Here is a 21,093-nt window from a genome sequence, read left to right as displayed (position 1 = left end):
CATGCTAAAATTATATACCATTCACTCATTTGAGGGATATTACTGATTATTTGATTGTTGTTTGATAAAAGATAAAATTAATATATTTTTATATTTCAAATTGTCATAATAAGTTCTAACATATGCTTTAGGAATCTCGCATGCAAGCCACTAGGGTGAGTCACACACCATCTCCCAATCTCAACTGGAAGTTTGTTAGCTCCGACAAAACTTTTCCTCTTTTTCTTACACCTTCCTGCTGTAAAGTAGGGCTCATGTCGCATAAGTTACAATGTTGAAAAACACAAATGAATGAAAAACAATATTTTGACTTAAAAATGTTCATAAGTAAAGGGCGATGTCTCTTAAGCTAGATAGAAATTGTAAAAAAAAAAAAAATCATACAAGCAGCTCCATGGACATCCTAACATAGATTAAAACAAAACAAAACAAAATAAAAACCTCTGCTGATACTTTAAAAATAGTAAATAGTATATCTGCATGAATCTTGCTTATTATTCTCTCAACAATCCAGCCCCACTGTGCCACCAGAGTGACGTAATGAAATGTGGACATGGGGCTTTCCTCTTAGAAGTCTTCATAAATGTCATATTGCTGCATGGCTTGTGGGGATTGATGTGAGGTTTGTCAAAATCTTGCCTGGACTTGACTTATCAGTTCTGTGTTTCAGAACTGTCTGGGCTACCCTCCTGTCCCCAGTTCCCAGAGGCTCAGCACTCCATACTTTTGTTCAGGCTTTTTCTTCTGCCAGCAGTACTTGGCCTGCTGTCTCCTTCCCCTCTATTTCTTTCACTAGATAAACTTTCTTAACTCTTTTTTTTTTTTAACAGCTTTATTGAGATATAATTGATCTACAAAGAACTGTGCATATTGAATGTGTACAATTTGATGAGTTTGGACAAATGCAAACACCCATGATACAATAACCAAAAGTAAGCTGACATATTTAACACCTCTCAGAGTTTCCTTAAGTCCCTGAGTTTTTGTTTGTTTGTTTGTTTGTTTGTTTTTATAGTAAGAACATCTAACATGAGATCTACTCTCAACAAATTTTGAAGTAACATTACATTATTAACTATAGGCCCTATATTGTACAGGGGAAATCTAGAATTTATTAATCTTGCATAATTGAAACTTTATACCTATTGAATAACAATTCCCCATTTCTACCTTCTCCTAACCTCTGGCAACTATCACTGTATTCTCTGCTTCTATGAATTTGACTATTTTAGAAATCTTATGTAAATGGAATCATACAGAATTTGTCCTTCTTTCTGTGACTGGATTATTTCACTCAATATAACGTCTTCCAGGTTCAGCCATACTGTCATAACTGAGAGAACTTCCTTTTTTTTCCTAAGGCTCAATTTTTATGGTACAATTGTCAATTTCTGAAGGATATCACCCCAACCATTATCTTTCTACATTCTCTTCCTCTGTTTGCATTCTGTAAACTAAACTAGATTCCCTAGAGGACAAGGACAATATCTTATTCCTTTTGAAAGTCCAGCCTCTAACATAGTGTTAGGCACATAGCAGGTCTTAAGTAAATGTTTGTGAAACAAACAATTTTAATTAGGAACAATTTATTTTTGTGAACTTGTTTTCTTAAAATATTAGTTAATATGATCCTGAAAGGACAGCTTTCAAAGAACTATGTTTATTTCTAACATTTGGGAAATAAGTCTTCTTGCTAAAGTATATTATTTTAGAAAAGTCAAACATGAAGGTGGCATACAATAATATGGGGAGTCAGTTATTTTACCCTCCTTTTCAAAGCTGCCCACAGGTAATTCCTATAAATATGAGTAGGTACTTCATAGATTTTTCTGTAGCATGTTGGTACGCACATCATCAATTCAACTAAGCATGTGAACAACTTAAAAAAAAAAAATCCAAAAGCTGACACAAACCATACTGCAAGTTTTTGTTTGTCTGTTTTTGTTTTTTAATAATACTTGTATTAGAAAAAAGATACTTTGGTCAACTAGAGGAGATATCCCAGAATTAAAAAGACAAAGATTTTCCATGAAACATAATTCCTAAACATAAAATGAGCTGATGGTATAGTTCCATATTTTTTCTTTTTGAACAAAAGCTGACCTATGAATAAAATAACATTTTTTTTTGCATAGATTTCCCCCCTTATCTTTATAGTCTAAGAAATTGGCATTTTATTATATTATAAAAGATAATAAACAACTTTTAAATACTGTGTACTCAGGATTTAATGACCAGTGTGTATCAGACACATAGCTGAGTTTAAATTCTAAATCCAATACTTGAAATAAAATAACTACCTCTCTCTCCTAAACATTCTGACAATAAAGAGAAACCTGTGGAACTGAATATTAAAAATTCTTTCATATAGTTGCATATTTCTTAATTTTCTAAATTCTCCAGTCAACTCATTTTATATATAGTTGAGAACTCATTCCAGGATTTGGTGTAATCCTTTTCTCTTCTAGATATTTGGCAAGCTTATCATAAAGGCCTTCATCATTTAAATTCTTCCTTTGAGACAACAATTATCCTGTCTAGAAAGCAGCATCGTTCATTTAGAAAACGATATAAAGGTCTAATCTTGCTTGTTAGCATTTGCCAGCTTTTCGTCTTAGTAGAAGACAATTATTGAAAATCCTACAATGTGTTCCTTGTTTTGCCAGAAAATTTTGGGGAAAAAATCAACAAAGCCGATTCCTTCAAAAACTTCGTTCCAGGATGCCTGATTTATGCCTCTTTTTTTCTCCACTTACTCAATATCATTTGACACCAGTACATTGCTAATAGAACAATTCCCTGGCTAATGGAATTGTTGTTGATATGAAATGAACAACAAGACTGCAGTCATGTTCATTTTTGCACATGACACACCTTATTAGATCCCTAAGGTGCTAGGTCTAGTGGTGATTTAGGGTGGTTCTAGTTTTTAAAAACTTCCCTTATTTGCTGGTCTTCGTTTTCTCATCTACAAAATATATTTTTGTTTACTCATTCACTAAATAATTAATAACCACATGCTTCATGCCAGAAACTGTCCTAGGCAATGACGATAACACAGAAGTCCAAAAAAATTCACAGTGCAAGTGGGCAGACAGATAAGGAAAATAACCATTACAAAACAATGTGCTATATCTGTAGGAGGTATAACACAGGATTGTGGAAGATGACACATACATACTGAGAGCCCTGGCAAAGGCTATGTAGGAGAAGTGATGAAGGTAGAGGGATGCTCAGCAGGTGGGATGTACAAGGCTGGAGCTCAAGAGGAATGTCTAAGTTGATATAAAAGACTGAGAATCTTTATCCATGCAACATATAGCTGGGGTAAGAGGGAATGTTGTTAATGAAGGAGACCAAAATAGATGGTCTCAGAGGTAGGAGAAAAAAAAAATCAATGTCACTCAGGAGAACGGAGAGTTTCAAAGAGAGGGCAGCCAACAGTGTAAGTTCCTATACAGAGATGAGATAAGATGAAGCCTGAAAAGTGCCCGAGGAGTCTCACACTTCTGAGATTACTGGTGACTATAGACAGAGGAGTGTCAGTGTAGTGGTTTGGACACAAACCAGACTCTAGTGTATTGAAGAGCCAGCAGAACTACAAAAAATGGAATACTTTTTCTAGAAGCCTGAGGTAAAAGAAAAGATCAACTAATTGGTTAGAAGATCTTTATAGCTCTCTTTAGCAACAATGGTCTCTAAAATTCTATTAACAAAACAGTTGCATCGAGAAAAATGGGTATGCTTCCCCAGATATCTAACTTACTACCAGCCTTGATGTTAAAAAATCGAGGAGATAGACTCAGGTGGGTTCAGAACAAGATTCATTTATTTGGAGACTTGTCTTGGGGTGCTCATTCAGGTAGTACACTTTTTCCTACCATGTAATGAAGATACAGGTGAGGCGTGCGGACAGCTATTGGCCTCCCTTCTTTCTTTATTTGTGTGCTGGTGGGAGGTATAAGGATTACAACCATTTTAAACAGTAGAAAGATGGAAATTATTATCGACCAGGGAGTAAAATAACCCTTTAAATAGACACACAGAAATAGAGATTCTCAAAAACAGAAACAAAAATAGTCATCCTACTGATTACTCACAGGTGGTCCTGGGGGGCCTGGTTTTCCTGGAGGGCCTGTTTTTCCTCGTCTTCCCTTGAAACCAAAGAGAAACAGACAATAGGTGATGTGATTCCATTTTATTTTAAGACAATATTAAATGGCAATGTTAAAGACAATAAAAATTAACTGAAACTTAAAAACAATTTAAGTCCATATGACCTTTAAACATCAATGAAGTCTAAGTTCTGGGCCATATCTTAATAACCAAGATGAGAAAAATAGAGCCTGGAATGAATAAATCTTAACTGCCATTAGCAGCCCTTTTTAAATGCTGTCTAACCTGATAACTCTAGTAAAGTAATAGAAAGTATCCAAAAGATGGTCTAAGATTGCTATTTTTTCTAACAAGTCTGTGGGTTCAGATGCAATAATACTTGCATTTGACATCTTAATTTGGTGTTTCTCAAAGAATGGTCAGAAGTCTAATTTTATAGGAGTTACCTGAAGGTGAGGGTGGATGTTTAACATGCATATTCCTAGGCTCCATCCTAGAATTCCTGGTTTGAATCTCTGGAGAAAGGCACCACGAATGTGCTTTTAAAAAAACACTTCAGGTGATTCTCATGCTCACTAAAGTCTAAAAAGCACTTCCCTAAACCATATCATAATTATATATGTTGTATAAAGCACATTGACTCATTCTTTTCTTCCTTTTGGATGGTGAAGTTGTTTTATAAGTGAACTCTATATATATATATATATATATATATATATATATTCTCCTTACTTATTAATCTTCATTATTATATAACCAAATGTTAATTCTTCCAAGTTCATAACCACCTAATTTCTAATTGCAAGGGTTAGAAAAATAAGATTGCACTAACATCTCTAAATAACTGTGTATATAATATCATTTAAAGAGCAGTTATTTATTGTAAATTTATTTTCTTAAATTTCCCCCCTTTCTAATAGAGGGAAGTAAGCTTGGATATTGAAAACACATGCTCTGAATGAGAAGCATTTCCAAGCATGTTTTCTAAATACAGTCGCCCTAATTCATAGTTACTAATAACTTTATTTTATTACCATATTGGTAGTATATTAATTCACATTAAGGCTTGTTGCTACTGAAAAAGTACAAGTATTGAGTTGATCTTTCGACGCTTTTTTGGGAGAATTGTAAGCATAAATATGAAAAGGTCAATTTCGTTCACTAATTTTCTTGCTCTAAAAGTGTCGGCAAAGTTACTTAATCTCTCTGGTTTTCATCTAGGCTTGGAGAGAGGTAGGAAGTCCGGTGCCAGCTGAATCCATGAATAAGCCTGGGAAGTAAGTATGCACATACTACACTGTGGTTGGGTGAGAAATGCTCCCACTATGGCGGATGACAAGTCCCGTGCATGCCGTCGAGGACTTCACATAAACACAGCAGCTGTTGCAGAGATGGTCCTAGCTAACACCTACAGCACAGATTTTAAAACATTTCACTAAAAACAAATGCCATTAGTGGTATTTTCATGTACCTTTTATTTTAGAAATCTGAGTCTTAGGATTCTTTTGGGGGACAGTAAGATTGGAATAAATCTATAATGTAATATTCTGTATACAGAAAAATATTCTACACATGTACACCATTTTCTAGTCTTGTAGTTCACACATTCTGAAAATCATTATATTGGGTCTTTTAGTAAATGTAAGTCAATTAGTCCCTGAGGATTAATCAATGATAAAAAGTTTACTTAGAAAGTGGAAGCACTGTAATTTAATTCACAAGAGGACAAAGAAATAAAATCAATGGCATTCGAGTGGGTGACTGGTTCTTACTTTTAGGTTGAGGTATGTTAAAACCATAGGATCAACTTTTATGTGCATTCTCCCTTCTTTAAAGGAGACACATATATTGATTTAGGCAGGAAGTGGGGAAAATGAGGCTATTGATTAAATTTTATCACAGAGTTAATGTTTAAGAAAAACCAAGTATCAGACATTGTAACATAACATTGGCATGTTTCCAGATGAGGAGTAAAAAACATCCACGATTGAGTATGCAACGGTCAAACATCCAAGTTCTTGTACACCATGGCTAATTTACACAATCATTCAAGTCAGCCTTGCAACTGTCAGAGTACACCAATGTGTATGCTGAAGGAGTGCTGATTTTTTTTATGGATCCTTGCAAAGAGTGGATATGAAGGTAAGATATTTTTAAGGTTCTTAATTTTTGGAACATATTGTGTGCAGATAACTTCAGCTGGCATGTTATTTCAATTTAAATGTGGTTTCTAGTCTTGAGTGTCCAGTAACACCTAAAGCAGATTCAAATAATTTTTTTTAAGGCATCCCCTACAAAGGAACACAGTCACTATTTTCTTAGCCATCCTACCAAATATATAATAGGAACAGGGTTGACCTTAAATCCTGTCTCAGTGACCTAGAGAGGTGGCTCTGACAGGACAGAGCAGAAGGGTGAATGGATGAGAAACAGGGGTGGAAACTTCAGAACATCAGAGAAATACTGGGGCCATAATTTCTGTCAATAGAATAGTTCAAGCCCACTCTCAGACATTATCTGTCTTCCAAGGAGCCCTGGGAATTAATTCCTTTATCTTCTGTCCCATTCGAGGCCTCCAGCTACACTAAATATAGTTTCACAGACTCCTGTTCCGCCAAAGGACCTTTCTTTTCACTTAAAAGCTTTAGGGAAAGGCAAAAGCCTACCTAAGAGAGCAGATTTCTGGTAGGGTAAATTTTATTATTTAAGCCAGGATAATTTGAGGAGTATTTTATTATCAATATTTATGCCAAGTCAACAGGCGTAGACCACAGCTCTCATCCTAGGGCTAAAATCAGATTCCTCTATTCGTGTGAAGAAAGTGTAATCTGTGAATCTCTGTTCTTTTCTCTTCGTCCCAGGGCTCTGAGGAATTAGACAAGGATACCTGGGGCTGCTGATGGTAGTTCCAGGGAAGCACCTGATGGGAGGAATGGATGTTGCATATTTGTTTTCACTTTTGTCTCCTTTTATTTCAGTCCCTTAAGTGCAGGGCTTACTACAGACCCACTGTAATGGGAGACAAAAAAGTAGGGACTTGGATGTGGGGATAAAAGTCCTGGTAGAGAACAGATGAGTGCTGAACTGGGAGTGGCCTTCCTCGTTAGGATATCTGTTCCCGGGTTGCCATTTGTTTGTGAGCGACACTGATAAATTGGAGTCTGGCTGAATCTCCAAATGGATGGAGACTTACTGTTCCAGCATAATTACAACTGGGCTAATCCAACACATTTTTTTTTTTTTCCTGAAAACTGGAATATAATGCACAAAACACAAATTTACCATATCAGGTTGCCTTAGAAACCTCAGTACTCAACATGTTAGTTTCTTGTTTGGCAACAATGTAAAGGTTATCGAACATTAGTTTAGATATCTGTCTAGTGATTTAAGGCCAGTGGTGCTCAAACCTGATTGTGCCTTGGCATCACCCAGAGGGCTAATTAAAGCAGGTTGCTGTCCCCACTTTCTGAGTTTCTGATTCAGTAGGTCTGGGGATGGATCTGAGAATTTGTATTTCTAACAAGTTCCCAGTAACGCTGATGCTGCTGGCCTGGAGACTACACTTTATAGACGCTTGCTCTAAACCCCAAGCTATTTCATATTTAATGTCAGGGATTCTTGTAGAGCCTCTAATTTCTTGTAAATCTTATAGCTCAGAACAAAAGAGTTCAATTGGTTTTGTGATTATAGTAACTTTGAGACTAAAAAGCCCATTGTCACATTCAGGAGCACCAGGACTGGAATCCTGACTTTTCTCTTATGGAAACTTTTAGTGTCGAGATACAATTGCTGTAAAATTGGTACTTACACTTTGCAACAGGTTTGTTAAAGATTAAAAAAGGAGATAATATATAAAATTCCTACCACATACACCCATTAGGACGAGTCCTTTAAAAAAGAAACAAAATAAGTGTTGGTGAGGATATGGAGAAATTGGAATGCTTGTGCACTGCTGGTGAAATTGTAAAATGGTGCAAGTGCATCAGAAAACACCACGCAGGTTCTTAAAAAAATTAAAATATTACTACCATATGATTCAGAAGTACCACTTCTGGTTATATATCCAAAAGAACTGAAGGCATGGGCTTGAAGAGATATATGCATACCCATGTTCACAGAAGCACTATTCGGAATAGCCAAGAGGTGGAAACAATCCAAATGCCCACTAACAGATGACTGTATAAATAAAATATGGTGAGTACATACAGTGGAATATTATTCAACCTTAAAAAGGAAAGAAATACTGTTATATAGTACAACATAGATAAACCTTGACAACGTTGTGTTAATTGAAATGAGCACAGTGAAATAAGTCACCAAAAGAAAAATACTGTATGATTCCACTTATACGAGGTACTTAAGAGTAGCCAAATTTATAGACACAGAAAGTAGAAGGGTGGTTACCAGGGGTTAAGAGTAGGGGGAAAGGGAGATTTACTGTTTAATGGGTATGGCGTTTTAGTTTTACAAGATAAAAAAGTTCTGGAGATCTGTTTCACAGTAACATGAATGTCCTTAACGCTACTGAACTGTACACTAGAAAATGGTTAAGATAATAAATTTTATGTTTTTATCACAATTTAAAAAACAACAACACTGCTACCACAATGTCCAAATACATGGTGGTAATAAATGTTAGTTCCTTTCCTCTCTGTCCTTCTACCACCCTTTATGTAATTCTCTACTTTTTTCTTTTAAAAAAGGTCTGATAACGTATCAAGAAAACCTCCTAAAATACATATTATGCATTGGTTAAAAAAGCATAATGAACTCTAACTCTGCATATAAATTTTTCATCCAAAATAACAGTCAAAATTCCCATTAAGAGTAGAAATTAAAAAAAAAAATGGTAGGTTATTTTATTCAATGGAATAGTAAACAGCAATAAAAATGAACGGACTGGAACTATCTTCAATGGTATGGATGGATCCTAGGAAAATAATGTTGATTGATTTATATAAGGAACAATAACAGGCAAAACTAATCTATGCTGTTAGTAGTTATAATAGGTTACTGATGCAGTTCAAGCTCACTTACAGTGGGAGTGACTGCAAGAGAGCATGAGAGGGGTTTTGGGGCTGGCGATGCTGATATTCTATTTCTTGCACTGTGTGCTGGTTACACAGTAGTGTTCAATTTGTGAAAAATCTTCAAGCTGTATCTTTATGACACATACATTTTTTTTTCTGAATATATGTTATACTTCAATAAAAATTTTAAAAAATGAAACCAGGAGAGTACCACAATGAAATGATTTTATTGGAATTATCTAATGATTTCATCCTTCTGCATTTACTGTGTGCAAGGTCACAGAGGGTCACTATTGTGAGGAACAAGAAAAAAAAAAAAAAGAAAAACAAGGCTATTTAAATAAATGACATCTACAAATTTTCAGCAGCAAAAATAACCTGACGCTTCCAGGATGACTTGCAGAATGACAGCACGTGTATCTTAAATTAGCCACTTGATTTATAAACATTTGGTCCTCCAGGAGCATTAAGGAGAGAAGAATGTAAATAATGGACTACTGTGATTATCTGACAGATGGTTTTTGTTGTTGATGAGGATGATGATGATAAAGACAGGGTTATAGCAGTAATCGGACTTAAATAAAGGATGGTCTGCATACTCCAAACCCACAGGAGAGACATGTGTGTAAGTATTCTCTCTAAATTTCCAGGTCTTGCTAATACAGCTGGCTCCTCTCAAATATTTCCTTGTTCCCATGTATGTATTTAGCACACTCTTAGACATCAGCTCAGCCTGAACAAGGTATCAAAGAAATGTCAAGGAAGAGGAGACAGGACCTTGACTGGCACCCACAACTGTGAATGAGGTGTTAATTACACAGGAAAACATTACAGACTATCTGGGAAGTTTAGTTTTCTTTTTTTACATTGTAAGCGGAAATAAGATTTATGACAGATGTTGTAAAAAGTTACATTTTGAAATCAATGATATGTGAAAAATGGAAATGGAATACTTCTGTGAGCAATGCATAATATTCTAAGTGCATTTTATTTCTTAACAGATATTTAAAAACACATCGACGACAGCAACAACACTAGTCATAAAGGTTTCATTATTTCAGGGATCAGACAAGTGGCTCTTGTAAAGACATGGGAAGAGGATGTAATTCAGCATGAACAAACGATTTGAAATAGGTTTTGAGCTGAGGAAAAATGAACCCACGCTGTGATGCTATTCTCAATATTGCCTTCCTCATTTAGGTTGAGATCTCAAAATTTGCACAAATTTCCCCATCTGTCTGTCCTTTTCCTTCTTTTTCTTGGATGGACTCTACGAGTAACTAACGTGGCTTTTTGAAACAAGTTAGAAGTTGCAATATTATCATCGAACCCTCCTCAGCTGCAATTGAATAAATGATTATCAGAATAATGGTAATACTTCATCAGAACATAGGGCTGTGCTAAATGGTCTGATTTGTTGCCCGTAATGTCTATAGTCACTATTTGAATTCCTGTTATCATGTTGATACTAATTTGGTCATGAAAATTAGTATAGTCAAGATCTCTTAACCCCTTTTGACTGGATATATCCCAACAATCAACTTTTCCTCTTATTCCCTGAGCCGTTCATGTTATACTAGGTAACATAAGAAAGGTCTATGACTAGTGATTATTAAATGGTTACCATTTATCAAGTGCTTGCCATGGTGCAGGAATAAGTGCTAAGAACTGATTTACATGATTTCATTTAATCCTTTTGAAATTACTGTGGGTAGGTGGTACCGTTTCCATTTGTCAGACAAAAAAAAAAAAAAAGGTTAAACATCTAGCTCCAAATCACTTGTCTCTTAATTGGCGGGGCCAAAATTTAAACCCAAGTGTATCTGATCCTAAAAAACCTATAATCTTCAGGATTAGGGTATCCTTGGTGGGTATTTAGGTTACTTTCCCAATTTATACTAATTTGCTGCTGAAATTGTTGAGGTTCTCTTGTTTTCTCACAACCAAGCCAGATTCTTAAATGACCCACTTGCTTGTAACTTTGCCCTTGGAATTTGGGTCTTCCTAGTTCTCACTTGCTACACTGATTCCTACTTTCCTTCTCCTCAGAATCCACTCTGACTTCTGTAGGCCTGCCGACATGCCAACCACAACCTTCCATCTAGCTTTGTCTGGGCTCTTGATTCCCTTGCCAAACCACCAATTCTCTTAGTCCTGATTTCTGGCTATGTTTTCTGTGCCTGCCATTGACAGTCTCTGCCAAAGCCCTTGATTCGTCTCGGTATCATGGGTGAGGCCGTGGTAGGGTGTGGCTATCCAATTTCCTAAATATGCTGTGATACATTTAAAAATCTTTGTGCCACATTAAGAGTGTGGTTGCTGGAAGTGCACTGTGAAGTGTGCTTTCCTTTTTGGAAGTTCACAGCAGGCAGGCTCCCACACTGGAGAAGAGGAATCAGGCCCTATACACTGTCTCCCTTGTCTGAGAATTATGCCATATCTCCAAGCACTTTCATAATGTGTCATGAATGCAGAGTTCTCCTTTGGTATTATTAAAGGAACTGTTATATTTTTAGACTTAGAGGAGATAAAATCTACATGTAGAGGGACACGTAATGCACATAAACTGACAGCGTCTTGTTTAATAGAAATGTTAACAGGAAAATCGTGGTGATGTTCCTCAGCACACTTCAAACAGGTCAGAGTCTAGGCCTGTGAAACAGGACAAACTCAGACTTGCCAGTCAGCATTGGGACAAAGAAATCATTAATGACATTTACAGTTTGATTTCAATTAAAGTGAAGTTACAGAGTATATTTTTCAACATTTCTGAATTGTTTAATTTAAAAGATAAAATGTATCCTCAATGGGTAGAATTTTAGACTTTCATTTTCAATGTCAAGAATCAGATTGACTGGCAACATATAAATTCATAGGAATACATTTTGCAGCTATTCAGTAACTGCTTGGTAAGTGAAGAGAATTCCGGAGGCTCTGTAAGATGAAACTATAAAGGTCACCCAATTTTGAAGCAGAAGAATTTTCAGTGCATAATTCTCAATTCATTAATTTGAATTTAATAGGGTAAATTGCATTTGGATTTTTAAATGCTGACTTCAGAATCAAATCCTATCAGAAAGATGAATAAATTTATTCCGTAAAAGTTTACTGCCTGTGTTTTGCATATAGTGCTAAGGGAAATCACATGACAATGGCTAAGATCTGGATCTTGCCTTCAAGGTAGAAAAAAGGCAGTTATGCACAACAGCTATTGATAGACTTGTTCATATCTTCCCTTTAGGAGGGGGAGGAAGGCAGTGGGGTCACCGATGGGAGGGAAATGTGGGCAAAGGAAGCCATCTATACACCCTCAGCAAAAGATGAGGCACTAAACCCTGAAAAGTCCCCTCAAATAGGAATAGATTTCTCTGGATGCTTTTGAACTGACATAGATGTGAGTGTCCTCTTTGATTCCTTTCTCCTCTGAGACTTATCACCCGTCTTTCCATCGAGTGTGTTCAGAGGCATTTCCCAGCTCAGAGATCCCTCCTCAAGCATGATTGATTTAAGTAACGGGAAACCGTATTAATGACCTTCAAAAACTGAACACTTGGGGACATGCCATTATACAAATACCAGGTATATTTTTTCTTGATCTGAATACTTTTCATTTCCTTAAACTTAACATTCAATGTCAGTTGAAACTGTGACTGGGTAAAAGCAATTTGAAGTCTTCCTCATCAATCTATCTCTTTCTCCTTTAGTTCCAACTTTTCCCAGCATATGGTTTAAGGTTTACTGGGAAAGCTGGTGACCCAGCTTCAACTGCAGGTCATTTAATAAATTCTTTTTATGTTCTCCTCTGACTTTTCCATCTCCAATAGGAAATTATCCTGAAGGCAGAAATCCCAGTTATATCTTGTTCTCTGTATCCTTCCACACGTATGTAGTCCATACATACATCATGTATATATACATCTAAATACATGATAAAACCTAAACAAATCAGCTTTCTCAACTACAAAAATTCTTCATTACAACTGTTAAACTCCTCATTTGTTCACCTCCACCTTTTCACCATGTTTTTGTAGAACACTTTCCCCACTCTCTGCTGGCACAGGTTCGGATTGATTCATTAATTCATTTGACAAGAATCTATTGAGTCCTCACTATGGCAAAGCCCTTTTTTATGCACTGGAAATATTCTGAACCTTGTCCTTGTAGAGCTTAAATTCCAATAGGGACAATCATAGTAATAGATAACACACAGCTTTACTCTCTGCCAGACACTACCCTAAGCAATTTACATCTATTTATTCATTAAGTTTTCAAAATATCTTTGAGATAGTTCTGTTTTATAGATAAGGCAACCGAGTGATAAAGCAACTTGCCTAAGGTCACATGACTAGTAAGTAGCAGAGTTGGGATTTAAATCCAAGCAATTTAGCTGTGTTGTCTCTGATCATTATCATTATACCATATATACTGCATATCTGATAACTATTGAATAACCATAAGAATTTAAACAAAATAAAGCAGGGAAAAGGATATAGTTGTATAGGGATGTGTGCAGTTTTTTAAAAAAAAATCAGGGGCAGCCTAAGTAGACATCTGAACCAAGTGAGTCTGTGGGACATGCAAGGTCTGAGAAAGAGCATTCATCAGAGGGAACATCAAAAACAAAGTGGCTTGTTCAAGGAACAGCAAGAAACATAGGTGGCTAGAGAGAAGCAAGCCAGTGAGTGGGTGATAGGCAGGCCATATTATGCTGAGCCTTGTAGATTATGGGAAGGGTTCTGAGTTTTATTATTTTCGTTGTGATGAGTAACAATTGGATGTTTTATCTTTAAGGGGTCACTAATAGAAGTTGATCTAAGTACCTGCCTCTGTAGATAAAAGGCAGGGAGGTAAAACTGTAAACTTATCACTCAATACAGAGGCTCAATAGAACTGTTTTTAGGCTATCTGACTTGGATTACTTCTGGCAACATTTCCTTCCATTTATGAAGATAATCGGGAATTGATTATCTGTATAGCATCTTGTGGAAGCTGACTGTATGTGCCAAACATGATTCTGGATAACTCTGTGAAGATGTTTTTTTTTTTTTTTTGGATGAAATTAACATTTAAATTAGTGGCCTTTGAATAAAACACATTGTCCTCCATAGGGTAGGTAAGTCTTATCTAATCAGTTGAAGGTCTGAATAGAACAGAGATTGACCTCTCCCAGACAAGAAGTAATTATGTCAGCAGACAGATTTTGGACCCAAACTGTAACTCTTCATCGGGTCTCCAGCCTGCCAGCCTATGCTATAGATTTTGGATTTATCAAGCCTCCACAATATGGGAACCAAGTCCATAAATCTTTCTTATGTATACATTGGTCGTGTTTCTCTGGAGAACCTTGTCTAATATAAATTTCCATTTACGCACACGAAATATTTTTTACCTTCCATTAACATTCTATGTTATTAAATATAATATCTAATATTCTCTGATATTTATCCACTCCATTGTTTTGGAGTGAGAAGAAAAGATATATAAGGAAGTTAGATATAGCTTTCTTCGCCGTGAACTATGGTTTTAAAATAGATAAAGCTGCATTGTCTAAGTAATCCTACAAGACTTATAAAAGGATATTAATAATTTAATGAACTTGTACTCAAGGGGAAAAACGTTCTTGAAAGATGTCAGGATAAATTTTCAAGGGAAAGACCTAATTACCAGTGTCTGAAGCATATGTCATCACATTTAGAAAACAAGAACTAGTCCCTGTGGACAGAATGGTAAGTTGTATTTTAAAGCTTTAACTACTCCGGTTAATATGTATGATTAATGAGCAATATGTCATATTGGCTGGCCTAACTCAAATGAACTTGCAGGGGAGAAAAAGAATGATTAAACTAATACACAGAAATATGCAAATGTAGTTTATAGTCTCTTATGTTATGATCAACCAATAACTTAGAATCTTTACTGAGAAATAATGCCATAGTTTGAACATCTTTTAAAATATAGATTCTAAGCTACAAAGATCTCTAAATAGAGGACTGAAGGTCCCAATGACTTTACAAATGACAACTCTGAAAGGCTAATGAAAGAAAAAAAGCCTTCAATGTTGGATCATGACTGTGAAATCAACAGCTAAGAAAAAATATATAAACTTAGGTGGTCATATTATTCTTTTTCTTACATATAATAAAGTATTTTTCCTTGATGATTATTTCAAAAAAAATATTGAATAAATAAGAGTTAAGTCCCTTTAAAGGAAAGAACACATGTAGGTGAGGTCTATATGGTATGAAGGCAAAGAGAAAAATCTCATCACATGTGTATGTGATTCTAAACATAAAATTATTTGATAATATTCACATGCTCATTTAGATGTATGGGTGCCTATAGATAGAACATGAGTTTAAATCCTTCAGAAACATTAAAAACTAAAACTCTAAGAGGTAATGTTGGAAAAAATAAAAATCACAAATTTGTTTGCTACCTTAATGAGAAATTAACTGCCAGAGAAGAACACAAATGAGTGGGAAAATAAACAAGTAATCTTATATCAATGATTAGCATTTGTGTTTTTATTAAGTATTTACCATATGCTGAATATTAGGTATAAAAAAAATTAGACACAAATGCTATCTTTGAGGGACTTATAGTCTGATATTGGACTATTTATCTTCCTTCTGTAAATCCCCCTCCCCCACCCACACAGACAAAATTAAGGTTGCTCAAAGAGATCTGAGAAAAGAGAATGTAGTTCATCACTATTTTCAAGAGTTGGAAGTTGTATTAAACTTACTCATATGTAGTTTTGCATGATTAGAGTAGTAATATTTCTACTTTGGTATACTTTATGTAGTGCACTTGTTGTCCATGGTTATGTTTTTATATTATAGAAAAGTACTATTCAGTTGAGATGAATACAGATTCTGACTGAATACAGATTCATAATTATGACACAAAAGTTACTCATTGGCTTAAACAATAAACCTAGGCTAGAAAAGAGTATGCATTGTATTGAAAAACCAGAGACCTGACCACTAGCATCTTTTCTTTTATTTATTACCTTAGCTAAGCAAACCTGACCAGGTCACATAATTTCTCAGCCTTAGTTATTTCCACCTTAAAAAAAAAAAAAAAGGAATACAAAGATTCCTTCCTAAAAACAGTCATCTGAAATACATGAACACCTGAGAAGTATTTACTTTAAGATAAATATGCAACTTTGAAAAGAGCTTTCTATAATCTTTTCCCCATTATTAGACTATAAACTCTTTAAAGGCAGGGACAGTGCCTGACATTGAGTGAGTTCTCCATAAATGCCTGTAGAGAAGGTCTCAAGCTTTCCCAGAGAGGTTGAACTGTACAGGAGAATGGAGAAGGTGGTCAAATACATTCTGATGCAGAGCTAGTCAATCAGTTATATTTGTCTTGGTGACAAATACCAAGATGAAATCTAACTTAAATACTTTTTTGGAAATTTAGTATTATTGAGGTTGATGTACTGGTCTAAAATAAAGTGTTAAGTAGAATATACTGACATGTCGACATGGCTGACTTATGGGTAAGATATGTCCACAGAAATGTTTTTCGGACAACAGTAATATGTAGTCATCAGCTATCTAGTTCTCTTTTCCTCTGAACATTGGTAAGAATTGGCAGGATGGCAGGAAGGGTTAGGATTGAAATTCCAAATGTAAACAGCATTTTTCCTAAGGAGGTGGTATTTATAGCTTTGGCTCCAGTCTCTAAATGAAATGAGTATTCTAGATTTTACAAAGGATGGACTAGGGCCCTTATTCAGAATAAAAGCCAAATTCCTTACACACACACACACACACACACACACACACACACACACACACAAATAAATAAGTCATTTTGAGTATTTTGAAATTTGTAAAAATTATTTTTGTATGTATTCTTTAACCAGTTTTTTGGTACTTAATATTATTTTTTTAAGCTCTATCTTTGTGGCGAGAGGGAAGAGGGAAAGGTGGGGAGAGAGAGAGAGAGAGAAAGAGATAGAGAAACATTTCCAAAGAAAAGTATTTCCAAAGTAACAAAATACAGAAGTACAAGAAGTGCAAGGATATTTATTATATTATAAGGCAAAGTCTCAACTGTTTTTTTCAGGTTTTCTATTGTGCAGTCTACTGTTGTTTAAAGATATCTAACAATCCAAGGAATCCAGGAATTTAGCAGCATTTTATTTTTTTCTGCTAGAAAAATCTTTATCCTGTAAAATGTCAATTAAATTAACACATGGTAAGTGTCGCAATAGCATAACTCACTTCTAATATTTCAATTTATGCAGCTAAGTTTTAAAACACCTAACTGGGGATCATAAGGGACTTTCAGTTACATAAAACATTAGTGGTTTCTCTAACAGCACAGTAATGGCAAATATTTTTAAATGGCATTTAAAATGCAAACTGAGCAGGCTGAAATTAAATCTGGGTCTACTGATCCAAAGTATCAGTTTCTTAGAGCTTTGAAACAGGGTATCCATTTACAATATGTTAGATATAGGGTGACCTTAAAAGAGCCTTCTGTCATATTTTATAACATCAAGTAATAGGAGAAAGAATGAAGAATCCTTATGAAACATTTGCAGTCCATAAAACATTTCAAAAAAATACTTGTCAACCCATGTTATAAATAGTTTAGTTCTGATGTGCTGCTGGATTTTATAAGTGCCTCTACAATGACAAAGAGAAGAAACTCTCGAAACTGTTCTAGAATAGCATTAGAAGTAGAAATATGTGTGTGGGGGGGGGGGGAGGAGGGAATTAAAGTAAAAGTTTACTCATCTAGCACTTTATTAAATGAAAAAGTCCACCAAATGACTCCCATAATGTAGTTCTAACTGACTTCGATGACCCAGAAGTTAGCTAATCAGGTGCTTTTGAACTAATAAAGAGATGCTGTTCCTCCTGGTGGTTGCAGCCCTAGAGGCTCACAGTGGGCCACTGGGGCACTGGCTGGATTTTAGCTCCCAAACGCCATTGGCTGGTTGCACTGTGCTAAGAGTCTCTGGGATTCTAAAAAAAAAAACCAAAAAACAAAAAACAAAAAACAAACAAACAAAAAAAAACTAAATCTTTTCCATGGCTTTAGGCCTAGGAAATTTTATTTTACTCAAAAATTAATATTGTAAGCATGATAATTAGTGGTTATTGAGCACCTGCTATGTGATAGGTCCTGTACTGGTTATTTTACATACTTTTTTTTCTAATCATCATTTTGGGATCATCGTTAGTATAATTTCCTCTGTATAACTGAAGAAACTGAAGACCAGAGAGCCTGGGGAGCATTCCCTAGGTCACAGAACCAGGGCTCTCCCAGGAGTCTGCCTGACTCCAGAATCCATGACTTTTGAAGTTTACGTTGCTGAAGTGATATAAGATTAACATTTTATTAATAAAAAGTTCAAGGAGCCAGATTTCCATATGACGTACAAACCGATCAAATGATGAATGGCCTTCCCACCACTGGCCAGGTTTGTGGGTTGCTTTGGCTAGCACCACCAAGGACATTTCTACGGCAGCAAGAGCAGCATCTCTACCCACAAGCTAGTGTTCATGTGCACAAGTTGCTTCGGTCAGGGGAGGAAAGGAAAGTTAAAGGGGTTTAACTTTCCAAAGCGGCCTCAGACAGATAGGAGGCTGGGCAAAAATAAATAGGCAGAGAGGCTTCTATACCAGTATTGGTATGGCCTCCGATGTCACCCATTTCACTTTACATTGGTTAAACTATTTTAACCAATATTATATTGTATTCTACTTCTTAAAAGTCTGATTGTGACCCATTAAGTTGATTTCTGACCTCTTGATAATGGATCATGAAAGAAATTTAACATTGGGTGGTGAACACAAAATGCAATATTCAGATGATTGTACACTCAAAGCCTATATAACTTTATTAACCAATGTCACTCCCATTAAATGTAATTTAAAAAAAAGAAAAAGAAAAACATATCACCTGTGCGACAAGAACTTAGAGATAAACTTAGGTTTGAACCTGATTATCAACTTCTTGTTCTGTGACCCTGAACAAGTCACTCTAACTTCTTTAAGCCTCATTGTCTTCATGAAAAGTGGAGATAATAATCCTTAACAGAGGAGGATGTTTGAATAATCTGAATAATACTGAATTACTACACATATAATTTTACTGCTATAATATTGCATATATTGTTATTTCTATAATATAGCACTAAAAACTAATGAGATGGTCCAAAATTTTGCAATTTTGTGACCAAGTCAGCTTTACCCATGCATGTTTTGCACCTAAAGGAAGCCAGTCAGCAAGAGCCTAAACTCAGCCACAATGTTATCTTCACAGAACTGTACTTGGATACCTTCAACTGCATCTTGTTTGCCTGTCTATATACCTAAATCCAACACAAAAATATGCCCTTTACTGTGAGCTCTAGCGTGTTAAACCCTTCATGTAAAATAGATTCCTCAGATATTAAAAGGGTAAGTCAGAGTACTGTTCATACTTTATCCATTAACTTCCATTCTATCTCCTCCTATCCAAAGAGAAAAACAAGAGTGTGAGAGAAAAGGGCTCTTCCCTCTTAGAATACTTTTTCAGAATTCCATTTACAAAATCACTTTTAGCCATATTGGTTTTCTTGATGTGCATATAGATTTCAGAATAATTAATTTAGTTAGCCAGAAATAAAGCAGAAATAAAGAAAAGCCAGTAAGTTACCCTTACTTTACATAAAATATGAATGCCTGCATTCTAAGTCCTGGTATCGTATACTGTATGGCTGAGGACTCATTGCATATTTTAATTGTTCATTCTTAGAGTTGACATAGGTAAGTACACATTTCTCTTAATAATTATAATTTAAACTATTTTTAAAAAGCTTAATTAGTAACACTTAAATAAAAGAAATTTTTCTGCTGGTGATAAAGTGTTTGTTATAAGAATTATCTTTTAGTCGATGTAATTCACTAAGTCACTGCTTCCCTAACTCTATGACAGAGAACTAGTTTTTTAAATTTTCAATTTCTTGTAGACCAAGTAATTTTATAAACTATAATAAAACTGAATTGCTAGAAAAAATGAAATATGGGCATAGAAATTATAAGACCTAATGTTTATTATTGGATTCAGTAGACAAAAAATTATACGATAATATAATCAGAGGGAAAAGAAAAAAATTACAAAACTGTACACACTGTTGAAAGTGGTTGTACATGCTGAGAATAAAAATTCACTATTATGCTTGCACTTACAATGAAACAAATGTTATGAGTGAAACAGTGATTCTCCATACTGAGTGCCTATAAACACTCTTTGAGCAATTAACACTATTATATCAGTATTTAAAGTTTTAGAGTAAAAAATGAACTTGCTTTTTGCTTGTTAATGTATCTAACCTAAGTCAGATTTGCAACAACACTATTTGTAAGGCATAATTTTATCTATAGTGCTTCATTGTTTTGTTGTAGTGACATTCAATATAGAAATAAGTTTAGCAGAGGTTATGTTGAAGGGAATAAAATAAGAGATTCCAAACTGACTTCAGCAAACTCAGAAGAATATTCTTTATAATTTTTATAAAAATGGTGTAAGTGAGCCTATATTTTCAAAATTCATCTTTGATCTTTCATCAGTAGTCAGTTCCAGAAATCTGCCCTACAGATTTTTAATGTAAATTATTTTTCAATGAGAGATATGAATTTGGCATTCCTATTATGGAATTCCTATATATGAATTTTCTTTTTGGTGAAAAATAAAATTCTATCAAATATTAAAAATATTTGATGATAATTTCACTGATGTGGAATATCAAGATCATTTATTTCTTGTATAATTGTAAAACTATGAGACTATATTATAACAATATGTAGAAACTTCAGTGTTTGCTCTTCGGTTGCATTTTTTCTTTGCATTGAAGTATTGATATTATTTAAAAAATACTGAAGATGTAAGGCAAATTAACAAGTCTGTTTATCAAACTGTCCAAATTACATTTTTT

At 35.0% G+C, this 21,093-nt stretch overlaps 1 protein-coding gene across 5 annotated transcripts in view; it reads right to left on the bottom strand.

The window, feature by feature from the left end:
• Positions 1-21,093, bottom strand: part of COL19A1 (collagen type XIX alpha 1 chain) — a 296,141-nt gene that overhangs the window by 92,341 nt on the left and 182,707 nt on the right. For all 5 annotated transcript variants that reach the window (XM_016157628.2, XM_036219122.1, XM_036219115.1 and 2 more), the window contains one exon: positions 4,101-4,154. In XM_016157628.2, coding sequence (XP_016013114.2) covers positions 4,101-4,154 — 54 coding nt within the window. The remainder of the gene's footprint in view (positions 1-4,100; positions 4,155-21,093) is intronic.

The sequence above is a fragment of the Rousettus aegyptiacus genome, unplaced genomic scaffold, assembly GCF_014176215.1.
Source record: "Rousettus aegyptiacus isolate mRouAeg1 unplaced genomic scaffold, mRouAeg1.p scaffold_m13_p_1, whole genome shotgun sequence".
NCBI lineage: Eukaryota > Metazoa > Chordata > Mammalia > Chiroptera > Pteropodidae > Rousettus > Rousettus aegyptiacus.
This window is presented reverse-complemented; position numbering and strand designations above follow the sequence as displayed.